The sequence below is a fragment of the Kogia breviceps genome, chromosome 1 (assembly GCF_026419965.1).
Source record: "Kogia breviceps isolate mKogBre1 chromosome 1, mKogBre1 haplotype 1, whole genome shotgun sequence".
NCBI classification, from domain to species: domain Eukaryota; kingdom Metazoa; phylum Chordata; class Mammalia; order Artiodactyla; family Physeteridae; genus Kogia; species Kogia breviceps.
Genome location: NC_081310.1, coordinates 73,433,871 through 73,449,697, shown reverse-complemented (window position 1 = coordinate 73,449,697; position 15,827 = coordinate 73,433,871). Strand labels below are relative to the sequence as shown.

The window sequence follows — 15,827 nt, the reverse complement described above, 5'->3', positions numbered from 1 at the left end:
CAATGTAGAGGGAACATACTCAACATATCCAGAGCAATTAGGTAAGAAAATGAAACAAAAGGCATCCAGATCAGAAAAGAAGTAAAATTATTACTGTTTGCAGGTAACTTGATCTTATATTGACAGAAAATTGTAGACTCCACCAAAAAACTGTTAGAACTAGTAAATCCAATAAAGTTGCTGGATACAAAATCAACATGCAAAAATCAATTGCATTTCTATACAGTAACAATGAACCACCTGAAAATGAAATTCTGAAAACAATCCCATTTTATAGTAGCATCAAAAAGAATAAAATTTTTAGTAATAAATTTAGTGAGTAGGTAAAATATCGGTACACTGAGAACTATAAAACATTGATGAAAGAAGTTGAAGAAGACATAAGACATAAGTGGAGAGATAACCTGTGTTCATTGATTGAAAGAATTAATATTGTTAAAATATCCGTACTACTCAAAACCATCTATAGATTCAGTGCAATGCCTATCAAAACTCCAGTGGTATTTTTCACAGAAATAGATAAAAGAATCCTAAAATTTGTATGGAACTACAGAAGACCCCAAATAGGTAAAGCAATCTTGAGAAAGAGGAGCAAAGCCAGAGGCAACACACTTCCTGATTTCCAACTATACCACAAGGCTATAATAATCAGAACAGTAACAAATGGGACTACATCAAACTAAAAAGCTTCTCTACAGCAAAAGAAGAGGCATTTTCCCAAATAAGACATGGATGGCCAATAGGTACATACAAAGGTGCTCAATAAAAACCACAGTGAAATATCACCACACACCTGTTAAAATGGCTATTATTTTTAAAATGAGATAACATGCTGTTAAGGATGTGGAGAAAAGGGAACCCTTGTGCACTCATGGTAAGTATGTAAATTGGGATAGTTGTTATGGAAAACAGTATGGAGGTTCCTCAAAAAAATTTAAATGGAATTACCATATAGTCCAGAAATTCCACTTCTGGGTATAAATCCAGAGGAAATGAAATTATTATTTCAAAGAGGTATCTGCACGCCAATGTTCATTGCAGCATTATTTACGATAGCCAAGACATGGAAACAACCTAAGTGTCCATTGATGGATGAATGAATAAAGGAAATGTGGTGGTGGTGTGTGTATGTATAAACTATGTGTGTGTACATATTATATAATATATAATATACACAATACTTTTCAGCCATAAAAAAGGAAATCCCGCCATTTGCAACAATATGCATGGACTTTGATGGTGTTATGCTAAGTGAAATAAAGTCAGACAAAAGCATATTGAATGATCTTATTTATAGATGGAATCTGAAAAAAGCTGAAGTCATAGAAACAGAATAGAATGGTGGTTGACAGAGGTGGGGGAAATGAGATGTTGGTCAAAGGAACAAACTTCAGACTATAATATGAATACTAAAGTTGTACAGCTTGGTGATTATAGTTAATGACACTATTACATACTTGAAGATTGTTAAGAGAGTAGATCTGAAGTGTTCTCTCTATAAAGAAAAGTAGTTATTTGAGGTGACAGATGGGTTAACTAACCTTATTGTGGTAATCATTTCACAATACATACATATATCAAATGACCATGTTGTACACCTTAAACATGATCATTTGATATATGTATATATTGTGAAATGGTTACCACAATAATTATACAATGTTATATGTCAATTATGCCTCAGTAAAGCTGAGGAGAGAAGTACAGTATCAAAGTCAAGAGAGACTGTTACTTATTCTGTCCTTTTAGGACCCCATGCTGCATAGTTTTCATCTTATTTTCATTATTACTTTTTAAGTGATAAACTGGGATATACCTAAAAGAAAATGATTAGCATAGTAGACATTGTGGAAACCATATTATTTGAAGGAATAGTTTAAAGAGCTAGGATTAGCATAGAGAAAAGATGATTTGAGGGAAATATGACTTGTTTAAGTGAATTAGGCCAAAATGTTTTTCAAGATATCCCACCTTCTGGATATATCTGATTCACCTGAGGTACCATTTAGTTTATTGCTTTATCCCTTGTATTTCCTCTAAACTGGAAGTTATATCTAATGGAATCAAGTTTGGCTAAAATATTTCATAGGTAATGTTGTGTTATGTATTTAACATTGTCTCATATTAGAAGATACATGAAATCTGATTGACCTGTTAGTGGACCATTACTAAGAGGCTCTCTAGATTACAATGATGACAGTTTGATCCTTCCATTTGTACAGTTATATTTTATCCTTTGTGGCTGAAGAGTAATCAATAAGATGGTGTTTAGGCTCTATGAGTATGGAGTTCCTCATTGTACATTCACATAATGGTTTTAGCAACAATTTATAGTCCTAAATTATAGCTTGGGTGGAAATAAAATTCTACGTTAGAAATTATTTTCCAGATTTTTGAAGGCATTGCTCCATTGTTTTCTATTCTCATTAGTGCTCTTGAAAAATATCATGTTATTATTCCTGATTCTTCATATGTTACTGATTTCTTTTCTGGAAACTTTATGATCTCATCTTTATTTCTGATGTTGTTTTAATTGAAATTTAAGTGATTTAAGGAATTTTAAGTGATGTGGCTTGGTCTTGTTTGGTTATTCCGTGGACTCTTTGAGTCTAGAAACTCGTATCTTTCCATTACGGGAAATTTCTTGTTTTATTTGTTTAATAATTTCCTTCCCTCTGTATTCTCTGTTCTGTCTTTGAAGAAACGTGATTGGATGCTGTACCTCCTATTCATCCTCCAAGTTTTATATCTGTTACTTCTTATTTTCCATCTGTTTATTTTCTGGAAGATTTCCTCAACTTTAGCTTTATCCCATCTATTGAACTTTTTATTTCTGCTGTCATATTTTTCACTTGGCTATAACAATTAGATAAGTGCTTTTTCCTCTTCTCTGAATATTCTGTTTTTCATAACATTCTGGTTATGTTACAGACATACTATATCTTCTCTTACCTGTCTGAGAATAGTAATTATGGTGTTGGGAGTTTTTTAAGTTTCCTTCCCTAAATTGCCTAATTTTTTTAGCATTTGTTCCCTCCCACCCCATTTGTGAGAGGTTTTCCTCATTTCCTGGTGATCCTCAAGTGTCAGCATATTCAAGAGAGAAATTGAGAAGGTACTGTGAAGCTTTGTGTGCATGGGCTTGGTGGATCTTTTTTTTTTTTTTTAACATCTTTATTGGAGTATAATTGCTTTACGATGGTGTGTTAGTTTCTGCTTTATAACAAAGTGAATCAGTTATACATATGTTCCCATATCTCTTACCTCTTGCATCTCCCTCCCTCCCACCCTCCCTATCCCACCCCTCTAGGTGGTCACACACCACCTAGCTGATCTCCCTGTGCTATGCGCCTGCTTCCCACTAGCTATCTATTTTACGTTTGGTAGTGTATATATGCCCATACCACTCTCTCACTTTGTCACAGCTTCCCCTTCTCCCTCCCCATATCCTCAAGTCCATGCTCTAGTAGGTCTGTGTCTTTATTCCTGTCTTACCCCTAGGTTCTTCATAACATTTTTTTTTCTTAGATTCCATATATATGTGTTAGCATACGGTATTTGTTTTTCTCCTTCTGACATACTTCAATCCGTATGACAGACTCTAGGTCTATCCACCTCACTACAAATAACTCAATTTCGTTTCCTTTTATGGCTGAGTAATATTCCATTGTATATATGTGCCACATCTTCTTTATCCATTCATCTATTGATGGACACTTAGGTTGCTTCCATGTCCTGGCTATTGTAAATAGAGCTGCAATGAACATTTTGGTACATTACTCTTTTTGAATTATGGTTTCTCAGGGTATATGCCAGTAGTGGGATTGCTGGGTCGTATGGTAGTTCTATTTGTAGTTTTTTTTAAGGAGCCTCCATACTGTTCTCCATAGTGACTGTATCAATTTATATTCCCACCAACAGTGCAAGAGGGTTCCCTTTTCTCCATACCCTCTCCAGCATTTATTGTTTCTAGAGTTTTTGATGATGGCCATTCTGACTGGTGTGAGATGATATCTCATTGTAGTTTTGATTTGCATTTCTCTAATGATTAATGATGTTGAGCATTCTTTCATGTGTTTGTTGGCAATCTGTATATCTTCTTTGGAGAAATGTCTATTTAGGTCTTCTGCCTATTTTTGGATTGGGTTGTTTGTTTTTTTTTATTGAGCTGCATGAGCTGCTTGTAAATTTTGGAGTTTAATCCTTTGTCAGTTGCTACATTTGCAACTATTTTCTCCCATTCTGAGGGTTGTCTTTTGGTCTTGTTTATGGTATCCTTTGCTGCGCAAAAGCTTTTAAGTTTCATTAGGTCCCATTTGTTTATATTTGTTTTTATTTCCATTTCCCTAGGACGTGGGTCAAAAAGGATCTTGCTGTGATTTATGTCACAGAGTGTTCTGCCTATGTTTTCCTCTAAGAGTTTGATAGTGTCTGGCCTTACATTTAGGTCTTTAATCCATTTTGAGTTTATTTTTGTGTATGGTGTAGGGAGTGTTCTAATTTCATTCTTTTACATGTAGCTGTCCAGTTTTCCCAGCACCACTTATTGAAGAGGCTGTCTTTTCTCCACTGTATATTCTTGCCTGCTTTGTCAAAGATAAGGTGACCATATGTGCATGGGTTTATCTCTGGGCTTTCTATCTTGTTATGTTGATCTATATTTCTGTTTTTGTGCCAGTACCATACTGTCTTGATTACTGTAGCTTTGTAGTATATAGTCTGAAGTCAGGGAGCCTGATTCCTCCAGCTCCGTTTTTCGTTCTCAAGATTGTTTTGGCTATTCGGGGTCTTTTGTGTTTCCATACAAACTGTGAAATTTTTTGTTCTAGTTCTGTAAAAAATGCCAGTGGTAGTTTGATAGGGATTGCATTGAATCTGTAGATTGCTTTGGGTAGTAGAGTCATTTTCACAATGTTGATTCTTCCAATCCAAGAACATGGTATATCTCTCCACCTATTTGTATCATCTTTAATTTCTTTCATCCGTGTCTTATAGTTTTCTGCATACAGGTCTTCTGTCTCCTTAGGTAGGTTTATTCCTAGATATTTTATCCTTTTTGTTGCAATGGTAAATGGGAGTGTTTTCTTAATTTCACTCTCAGATTTTTCATCATTAGTGTATAAGAATGCCAGAGATTTCTGTGCATTAATTTTGTATCCTGCTACGTTACCAAATTCATTGATTAGCTCTAGTAGTTTTCTGGTAGCATCCTTAGGATTCTCTATGTATAGTATCATGTCACCTGCAAACAGTGACAGCTTTACTTCTTCTTTTCCTATTTGGATTCCTTTTATTTCTTTATTTTCTCTGATTGCTGTGGCTAGAACTTCCAAAACTATGTTGAATAAGAGTGGTGAGACTGGGCAACCTTGTCTTGTTCCTGATGTTAGATGAAGTGGTTTCAGTTTTTCACCATTGAGAACAATGCTGGCTGTGGGTTTGTCATATATGGCCTTTATTATGTTGAGGAAAGTTCCCTGTATGCCTACTTTCTACAGGGTTTTTATCATAAATGGGTGTTGAATTGTGTCAAAAGCTTTCTCTGCATCTATTGAGATGATCATATGGTTTTTCTCCTTCAGTTTGTTGATATGGTGTATCACATTGATTGATTTGCGTATATTGAAGAATCCTTGCATCCCTGAGATAAATCCCACTTGATCATGGTGTATGATCCTTTTAATGTGCTGTTGGATTCTGTTTGCTAGTATTTTGTTGAGGATTTTTGCATCTATGTTCATCAGTGATATTGATCGACCTGTAGTTTTCTTTCTTAGTGACATCTTTGTCAGGTTTTGGTATCAGGGTTATGGTGGCCTAGTAGAATGAGTTTGGGAGTGTTCCTCCCTCTGCTATCTTTTGGAAGAGTTTGAGAAGGATAGGTGTTAGCTCTTCTCTAAATGTTTGACAGAATTTGCCTGTGAAGCCATCTGGTCCTGGGCTTTTGTTTGTTGGAAGATTTTGAATCACAGTTTCAATTTCAGTGCTTGTGATTGGTCTGTTCATATTTTGTATTTCTTCCTGGTTCAGTCTCGGCAGGTTGTGCATTTCCAAGAATTTGTCCATTTCTTCCAGGTTGTCCATTTTATTGGAATAGAGTTGCTGGTAGTAATCTCTCATGATCTTTTGTATTTCTGCAGTGTCAGTTGTTATTTCTCCTTTTTCATTTCTAATTCTATTGATTTGAGTCTTCTCGCTTTTTATCTTGATGAGTCTGGCTAATGGTTTATCAATTTTGTTTATCTTCTCAAAGACCCAGCTTTTAGTTTTATTGATTTTTGCTATTGTTTCCTTCATTTCTTTTTCATTTATTTCTGATCTGATCTTTATGATTTCTTTCCTTCTGCTAAATTCTTTGTTTTGTTTTCTTTTTCTTTTTCTAATTGCTTTAGGTGTAAGATTAGGTTGCTTATTTGAGAGATTTCTTGTTTCTTGAGGTAGGATTTTATTGCTATAAACTTGCCTCTTAGAACAGCTTTTGCTGCATCTCATAGGTTTGGGGTCTCGTGTTTCCATTGTCATTTATTTCTAGGTATTTTTTGATTTCCTCTTTGATTTCTTCATCACTTCGGTATTAAGTAGTGTATTGTTTAGCCTCCATGTGTTTGTATTTTTTACAGATCTTTTCCTGTAATTGATATCTAGTCTCGTAGCTTTGTGGTCGGAAAAGATACTTGATACAATTTCAATTTTCTTAAATGTACCAAGGCTAGATTTGTGACCCAAGATATGATCTATCCTGGAGAATGTTCCATGAGCACTTGAGAAAAATGTGTATTCTTTTGTTTTTGGATGGAATGTCCTATAAATATCAAGTAAGTCCATCTTGTTTAATGTATCATTTAAAGCTTGTGTTTCCTTATTTATTTTCATTTTGGATGATGTGTCCATTGGTGAAAGTGGGGTGTTAAAGTCCCCTACTATGATTGTGTTACTGTCAATTTCCCCTCTTGTGGCTGTTAGTTTTTGCCTTATGTATTGAGGTGCTCCTATATTGGATACATAAATATTTACAATTGTTTTATCTTCTTCTTGGATTGATCCCTTGATCATTATGTAGTGTCCTTCTTGTCTCTTGTAATAGTCTTTATTTTAAAGTCTATTTTGTCTGATATGAGAATTGCTACTCCAGCTTTCTTCTGGTTTCCATTTGCATGGAATATCTTTTTCTATCCCCTCACTTTCAGTCTGTATGTGTCCCTAGGTCTGAAGTGGGTCTCTTGTAGACAGCATATAAACGGGTCTTGTTTTTCTATCCATTGAGCCAGTCTGTGTCTTTTGGTGGGAGCATTTACATTTAAGGTAATTATTGATATGTATGTTCCTATTACCATTTACTTAATTGTTTCGAGTTTGTTCTTGTAGGTCTTTTCTTCTCTTGTGTTTCTTGCCTAGAGAAGTTCCTTTAGTGTTTGTTGTAAAGTTGGTTTGGTGCTGCTGAACTCTCTCAGCTTTTGCTTGTCTGTAAAGGTTTAAATTCTCCATCAAATCTGAATGAGATCCTTGCTGGGTAGAGTAATCTTGGTTGTCGGTTTTTCTCCTTCATCACTTTAAATATGTCCTGCCACTCCCTTGTGGCTTGCAGAGTTTCTGCTGAAATATCAGCTGTTAACCTTATTGGTATTCCCTTGTGTGTTATTTGTTGTTTTTCCCTTGCTGCTTTTAATATATTTTCTTTGTATTTAATTTTTGATAGTTTGATTAATATGTGTCTTGGCGTGTTTCTCCTTGGATTTATCTTGTATGGGACTCTCTACACTTCCTGGAGTTTATTGACTATTTCCTTTCCCATATTAGGGAAGTTTTCAACTATAATCTCTTCAAATATTTTTTCAACCCCTTTCTTTTTCTCTTCTTCTTCTGGGACCCCTGTAATTCGAATGTTGGTTCGTTTAATGTTGTCCCAGAGGTCTCTGAGACTGTCCTCAGTTCTTTTCATTCTTTTTTTCTTTATTCTGCTGTGCAGTAGTTATTTCCACTATTTTATCTTCCAGGTCACTTATCCATTCTTCTGCCTCAGTTATTCTGCTATTGATCCCTTCTAGAGTATTTTTAATTTCAGTTATTGTGTTGTTCATCATTGCTTGTTTCCTCTTTAGTTCTTCTAGGTTCTTGTTAAATGTTTCTTGCATTTTCTCTATTCTATTTCCAAGATTTTAGATCATCTTTACTATCATTTTTCTGAATTCTTTTTCAGGTAGACTGCCTATTTCCTCTTCATTTGTTAGGTCTGGTGGGTTTTTACCTTGCTCCTTCATCTGCTGTGTGTTTTTCTGTCTTTTCATTTTGCTTATCTTACTGTGTTTGGGGTCTCATTTTCACAGGCTGCCGGTTCGTACTTCCCATTGTTTTTGGTGTCTGTCCCCAGTGGCTAATGTTGGTTCAGTGGGTTGTGTAGGTTTCCTCATGGAGGGGACTAGTGCCTGTGTTCTGGTGGATGAGGCTGGATTTTGTCTTTCTGGTGGGCAGGTCCACGTCTGGTGGTGTGTTTTGGGGTGTCTGTAGCCTCATTATGATTTTAGGCAGCCTCTCTGCTAATGGATGGAGCTGTGTTCCTGTCTTGCTAGTTGTTTGGCATAGGGTGTCCAGCACTTTAGCTTGCTGGTCCTTGAGTGAAGCTGGGTCTTGGCATTGAGATGGAGACCTTTGGGAGATTTTCGCCATTTGATACTACATGGAGCTGGGAAGTCTCTTGTGGAGCAGTGTCCTGAACCTGGCTCTCCCACCTCAGTGCACAGCCCTGACACCTGACTGGAGCACCAAGAGCCTGTCCTCCACATGGCTCAGAATAAAAGGGAGAAAAAATAAATAGAAAGGAAAGAAAGAAAGAGGATAAAATAAAGTAAGATAAAATAAAATAATTAAAATAAAAAATAGTCTTTAAGAAAAAAAAAATTTTTAAGTTAAAAAAAAGGAAACAAAAACCGGAAGGTCAGAACCCTAGGACAAATGGTGAAAGCAAAGCTATTCAGACAAAATCTCACACAGAAGCATGCACATACACACTCATAAAAAGAGGAAAAGGGGAAAAAATACTATATCTTGCTCCCAATGTCCACCTCCTCAATTTGGGATTATTCGTTGTCTATTCAGGTATTCCACAGATGCAGGGTACATGAAGTTGATTGTGGAGGTTTAATCCGCTGCTTCTGAGGCTTCTGGGAGAAATTTCCCTTTCTCTTCGTTGTTCGCACAGCTCCTGGGGTTCAGCTTTGGATTTGGACCCGCCTCTGCGTGTAGGTCACCTGAGGGCATTTGTTCTTCACTCAGACAGGACGTGGTTAAAGGGGCAGCTGATTCTGGGACTCTGGCACACTCAGGCAGGGGGTAGGGAGGGGCACGGAGTGCGGGGCGAGCCTGCGGCGGCAGCGTCTGACATGATGTTGCAGCAGCCTGAGGCGCGCTGTGCATTCTCCTGGGGAAGTTGTCCCTGAATCATGGGACCCTGGTAGTGGCGGGCTGCACAGGGAGGGGAGGTGTGGAGAGTGACCTGTGCTCACACATAGGCTTCTTGGTGGCTGCAGCAGCAGCCTTAGCGTCCCATGCCCTTCTCTGGGGTCTGCGCCGATAGCCGTGGCTCGCGCCCGTCTCTGGAGCTCCTTTAAGCAGCGCTGTTAACCCCTCTCCTCGCGCACCAGGAAACAAAGAGGCAAGAAAAAGTCTCTTGTCTCTTCGGCAGCTCCAGACTTTTTCCCGGACTCCCTCCAGGCTAGCCGTGGTGCACTTACCCCTTCAGGCTGTGTTTGTGCCGCCAGACTTCTCCCCACAATCGGACTGAAGCCCGAGCCTCAGCTCCCAGCCCCCGCCCATCCCGGCGGGTGAGCAGAAAAGCCTCTCGGGCTGGGGAGTGCTGGTCGGCACCAATCCTCTGTGCGGGAATGTCTCTGCTTTGCCCTCCACACCCCTGTTACTGCGCTCTCCTCCGTGGCTCCAAAGCTTCCCCCTTCGCCACCCGCAGTCTCCGCCCGCGAAGGGGCTTCTAGTGTGTGGGAATCTTTCCTCCTTCACGGCTCCCTCCCACTGGTGCAGGTCCCATCCCTATTCTTTTGTCTCTGTTTTTTCTTTTTTCTTTTGCCCTACCCAGGTACGTGGGGAGTTTCTTGCCTTTTGGGAGGTCTGAGGTCTTCTGCCAGCGTTCGGTGGGTGTTCTATAGGAGAAGTTCCACGTGTAGATGTATTTCTGATGTATCTGTGGGGAGGAAGGTGATCTCCACGTCTTACTCTTCCACCATCTTCTCCAAACCTGGTTTGGTGGATCTTGAAGCAGATGATGAGCAGGAGCCCTGCTGTTTCATTGGGAGAACATCCCTCATTTATCAGAATCTGTAGGACCTTTCGTTTGATCCTTAGTCTCCTGGAAGGGAATCTTCCAGGGGTATAAGCATGGATGTCTGTTTTGGAAGCCAGTTAGGAGCAGAGATCTAGAACCATTACTGTTGAGTATAACAGTTTAATCAAATCCCCTCTTTTCAGCTGTGCCTGGGATCTAGAGTCCAGAAGCTCTAGTGCAACATCTCCCAAGAGTAAACCTTCCTGTTGCTATGGTGGTAAAGGAATCATCACCTTGCTGTGCTGGCTGGGGGAGGGGTTGTTGCAAATTTGAATGTTTTTATGCAAACTTTTAACTCAGCCTCCTCTTTTTAGTCCCACTTCACATCATAGCGTTCAGAAGTTCTTAGGACCTCCAATTCTGAGCCTTTTTAGTGTTCTGTAGTAATAACAATAACAATAATAGCTAATGCATGAATGCAGTTTGCATATATTAACTCATTTAATCCTGTGAAGTAAGGACTACTAGTATCCCCCTTGTATGGGAAATTGAGGCATGGAGAAGCCAAGCACTTGTCCAAAGGGTCACAGCAGGAACATGGTGGACTCAGGATTTGAATCAAAGCAGTCTGTCTTCAATCCAACACTGCCTTTCAGAAGAGACCAGCTTGCTTCATATTGGTCACCCCATTTCTGCAAGCAGTTATGTTTCTCTGCTTTGCTAAATCAGTTGCTTCTAGTCCATTGACTTTATTCCTTCCAAAATTTTAATGATGCTTTTCTGCTTCATGTTCTCTCCCATCCTCTTTCTCTCTATTTTTATACCTATTGTATTGCTTCACTGTCATTTTAGGATCAGAGACAAATGTTTGTGTTCAATCCATATCTTGAACTGGAATTTCTCAAAGTTCTTAGTACTTTCTCTGTTTCATGCGTTGTTCTGTTGGTTTGCTGGGTATTTTTTTTCTATCAGCTCCATGACTTATATATTCTCCATTGTTCCCAGGTTGCCGGACAGGTGAAGCAAAATTGACAAAAGGATTTAATCTAGCTGCCCGGTTCATCATTCACACAGTGGGACCTAAGTACAAGAGCCGCTATCGCACAGCCGCTGAGAGTTCCCTATACAGCTGCTACAGAAACGTACTTCAGCTGGCAAAGTATGGCTAACTCAGTTCCTAGACATAGCATGCCATACATTGGTAAAGGCCCTGGTTTTAAAATGAAACCTAGCTATGAAAGTCAAATTTGAGGGACTTAAATAATTTAGGAGGACCCTGAAGATAGAATTAATCATCTTCTCAAATGTGGCAGAGTAAGAGGAATACATTTGGGTGACTTGAGAATGTAACCCATTCCCATTTTACTTAGTTCCCATTTTACTCCCATTTTACTTGGAATATATTTTCCCCAAATGGTGCAGTTAAACTATATATTAATATAATTTTTACATAGTGCAGTTGGGTTAAATATTACAGTAGATTCATTGAAGGGACAGGGAAGGAGAAGTTAAGCTGCATTTTTTATTATTTATTATGAATGCTTAGAGTATAGTTTTTGTATTTTCTGTTTGATTGCAGAGAGCAGTCCATGTCTTCTGTTGGATTCTGTGTCATCAATTCTGCAAAACGAGGTTACCCTTTAGAGGATGCAACACACATAGCACTTCGTAAGTAAGGTTGGGGGTACTGTACATAAATTAAATTTTTAAAAAGTTTTTTATCACTAGTTAAATAGTTTCAGCCAAAGAAGATTTGTTGATGAACTGATTGTGGCACTCTGGCGGGAAGTTTGTGTTGACAAGTTGCAGAGCTCTCGGTTTACTTTATAGGTTTGACATTTTTATCCATTTGAATAAAGGCTTAGAAAATTTGCCTGTTAAGTTTGAAAATTATACCACTGAGAAGTATGGCCAATGCATTGGGTATTTGAATCATAATTCAGAATAATCTTAGCAGGCAGCAACAATGAAGTCAAAACAGATTTTGTAATATAAGATTGATATGGCACTGTCAGTTTAAGCAGTAGCTTTCACGTGTGCTATTTGAATATAAAACCCTGCATTTAGATTTTTAAAAGACTGGGCTCAATCATTATGAGCCAGAATGTTGTATATGTAATATAAAAGTATGATGCTTAGCTCGAGGGAGTCCCTGATCTCACTGTATTATATACAGGTTCAGACCACACCTAGAATTTTGCATCTAGTTCTGGCTGTCGTATCTCATGAGACTGACAAACTGCAGGGCAAACCGTTTGAAACATTAGTGGTGTTTCTCCTAAAGAAGAGCAAGCTTTTAGCATATATGGTGCCCAAATATATGGAGTCATCTCATGTGAACTTACTCCATACTGTATTTTTAGAGCAATAGTTCTTAACTATTATGACTTCTTTGGAATTCATCATGAACTACACTGAGCATCTGATGAAAGAAAGCTGTGGACCCTTTTCCCAGAGGAATGCACATGCAGAGGGAATTTACATGCTGTTTCAGGAAGTTCACAGATCCTTGTAAAGATTGTAAATAAGATCTCCAACTGTAGAAGACAGGTGTAAGACCAAGTGACAAGGAAGAAGATTTGTTCCCCTTTGAGATATGACTATCTGAAATAGAAAGGTGGTTTTTTTTTTTAATTAATTTATTTATTTTTGGCTGTGTTGGGTCTTTGTTGCTGCACGCAAACTTTCTGTAGTTGCAGCAAGCGAGGTCCACTCCTCATTGTGGTGCCTGGGCTTCTCATTGTGGTGGCTTCTCTTGCTGCGGAGCATGAGTTTCAGGTGCACAGGCTTCAGTAGTTGTGGCACGCAGGCTCAGTAGTTGTGACTCGCAGGCTCTAGAGCGCAGGCTCAGCAGTTGTGGCTCACAGGCTTAGTTGTTCCGCAGCATGTGGGATCTTCCTGGACCAGGGCTCGAACCCGTGTCCCCTGCATTGGCAGGTGGATTCTTAACCAATGCGCCACCAGGGCTGTCCCAGAGATCTTTTCTTTTCATCTCTGTATTTCCAGTGCTTTCATATGTCAGGAATGCTTTACATATGGTCCTTGCTGAAGACATATGTATTTTAAAAAGGGATAAAAGAAATTCCATTTCACTTCTTCAACAACCTTGTGTTTTAGGTAGTGTAGTGTTTTAGGTATTTGTTTTACAAATAAAGAGGCTCAGAAATTTATCATGTTCTTATGGTTATGCAGACTTGGAACATATATCCAGGCCTTCTGACTCCCAAGTCTACTAACCTATGTGTTGTACTAGATAATTCATTATGCTTGAGTTAGGACTGCTTCAGTGGGAAACTACTGTTATAGCTAGCCTGCATGTATTCTGAATGGTGCCTTACCAAAGCAAAGTTCCTACCTTTATATACTTCTCCTTGGCAAGGCTTTTGGCAGGTTTTAACTTTCTCTGGTTTCTCTTAGCCTGTGCCCCATACCTCATAGCTTGAGGTAGGCCTTTTACGTCTCCATTTTTTATTAAAGTAATTATATGGATTAGAATTTAAAGAGACACCGTCATTTTGTAGAAAAGGCTCTGAAAAGGTAGTCAAGAAGACTGGTTTTTGGTCCCAGTTCTTCCAGTCTAACTCTGGCTCTGTGGCCCTCAGATAAGTCACTTGATACAGTTCCACAGAGGAGTCAGCTTTGAGCAGTAATTGTAGTAACAGCAGATAAAGATCAAGAGTAGGTATAAGGCCATAGTTCCTATGAGTCAGGAGTCTGGCTCGGCTGACTTTTCTGCTCAGGGTCTCCCATGGCAGCAGCTTAGGTGTGGGCCAGACAGTTCATCTCTGGAGCTTGCAGGGCGTACTTCTAAGTTCATGTGGTTATTGGCAGAATTCAGCTTCTTGCAGTTGTGGGACTGGAGGTCCCTGCTTTCTTGCTGCCTGTCAGCCGAGGGCCACTCGCAGCACTTAGGGGCCACCTGTACTTCCCTGCTACGTGACCCTTTCCCAACAGGGCAGCCCACTTCCTCCAGGCCAGCAGGAGAACCTCTTCTTCCATCAGCCAGCCAGTGCCTCACACCATGTAACTCAACCACAGGAGTGACATTCTTCACTTCTGCTGGGTCCTTCCACATTCAAGGGCAGGAGATTCAACCAGGTTGTGACTCTTTGGATGTCATCTTAGAATTCTGCCTGTCACAGGGTAGAAAGCCAGCCCACTCTTCCTACTTTGAAATTGTCAACCAGAAACCCAGCATGTGCTTTCCTAAATGGTCCCTCAGTTAAATTCTCCTCAAATTACAAAAAAAAAAAAAAAAAGTAGGTATAAGGGACTTTGATGAAGCAATTTCTAGAAATTTAATTAGCACAAAGGAAATGTAACGCTTTAAGATAAGCAGGTTAACTTGTATGTTATAAGACCTACTTGACTTATTACACCTTAAATCTAATAGCAGAACTATAGCACCTCATTAAAAAATACACACACACACACACACACACACAAACAGTTGTGCCTTTGCTCACATGCTTTCTGAGCATCTGGGAAATAAATGGCTTTTAGGCTTTTGTAGCATATATGGGCCAAGAACAGATCTGAGGCTGTAACTCTAAGTCCTTAGTTCCAAAAGCTTTCTTACTTATTAAACTTTTATTGAAATTTATTTCTTTTGAAATCTAAGTAATATCTTCTTGATAGATGTACTAAGTTATTTATCTTTTTTTTTTCTTAGTTCATGTGCAGTTCAGTTCTTCTCCAGAAGAAACTTAAAGAAATATCTACATTTAGATAAATTTATCATGTTATTTATTCATTCATTAGAACTCTGAGTGACTACTATATGCTAGGTCCTGTGCCGTATAGAGGATACAGTGGTGAGAAAAAAGGCAATGGTGTTGTTCTTATTGTGTTCCCAGTTTGGAAATTTTTTTTTTTTTTTTTTTTTTTTTTTTTTGTGGTACGCGGGCCTCACTGTTGTGGCCTCTCCCATTGCGGAGCACAGGCTCCGGACGCGCAGGCTCAGCGGCCATGGCTCACGGGCCCAGCCGCTCCGCGGCATGTGGGATCTTCCCAGACCGGGGCATGAACCCGTGTCCCCTGCATCGGCAGGCGGATTCTCAACCACTGCGCCACCAGGGAAGCCCTAGTTTGGAAATTTTAATGTCACACGTGTCATTCTCACCAGTTAAAGAGTTTTTACTACAAGTTAGGCACATGGCATCCTAGTTGGTTGCAGAGAATAGTGCACAGTACAAAAACCTTATAGCCATGATATCACTCTTTTTTGTTTTTTTCCTCCTTTTTGCAGAATTACTTTTCTGAGTGAACTGTGCTGCTGAGGGAATTCAACTTGGTTACTAGTTGGCATCGTATGTTGTCTTCCAAAGGAAATCCCACAGTTAAACGCTGGGAAACTATTTTGTGTAAACATTAAAACTTGGTGTCAAAGTAAATAGGATGGGGCTTCCCTGGTGGCACAGTGGTTGAGAGTCCGCCTGCCGATGCAGGGGACACGGGTTCGTGCCCCGGTCAGGGAAGATCCCATATGCCGCGGAGCGGCTGGGCCCATGAGCCATGGCCACTGAGCCTGCACGTCTGGAGCCTGTGCTCTGCAACA

The 15,827-nt window shown here is 39.3% G+C and overlaps 1 protein-coding gene across 3 annotated transcripts in view; it reads left to right on the top strand.

Annotated features, from left to right (window-relative positions):
- The window catches only part of GDAP2 (ganglioside induced differentiation associated protein 2), an 84,760-nt gene that overhangs the window by 31,626 nt on the left and 37,307 nt on the right, over window positions 1–15,827 (top strand). For all 3 annotated transcript variants that reach the window (XR_010840699.1, XR_010840696.1, XM_059043623.2), the window contains exons 4-5: window positions 11,276–11,429; window positions 11,850–11,938. Coding sequence is in view for 1 of the 3 variants with exons in the window: in XM_059043623.2 (XP_058899606.1) it covers window positions 11,276–11,429; window positions 11,850–11,938 (243 nt within the window). In the remaining 2 variants the exon portion in view is untranslated. The remainder of the gene's footprint in view (window positions 1–11,275; window positions 11,430–11,849; window positions 11,939–15,827) is intronic.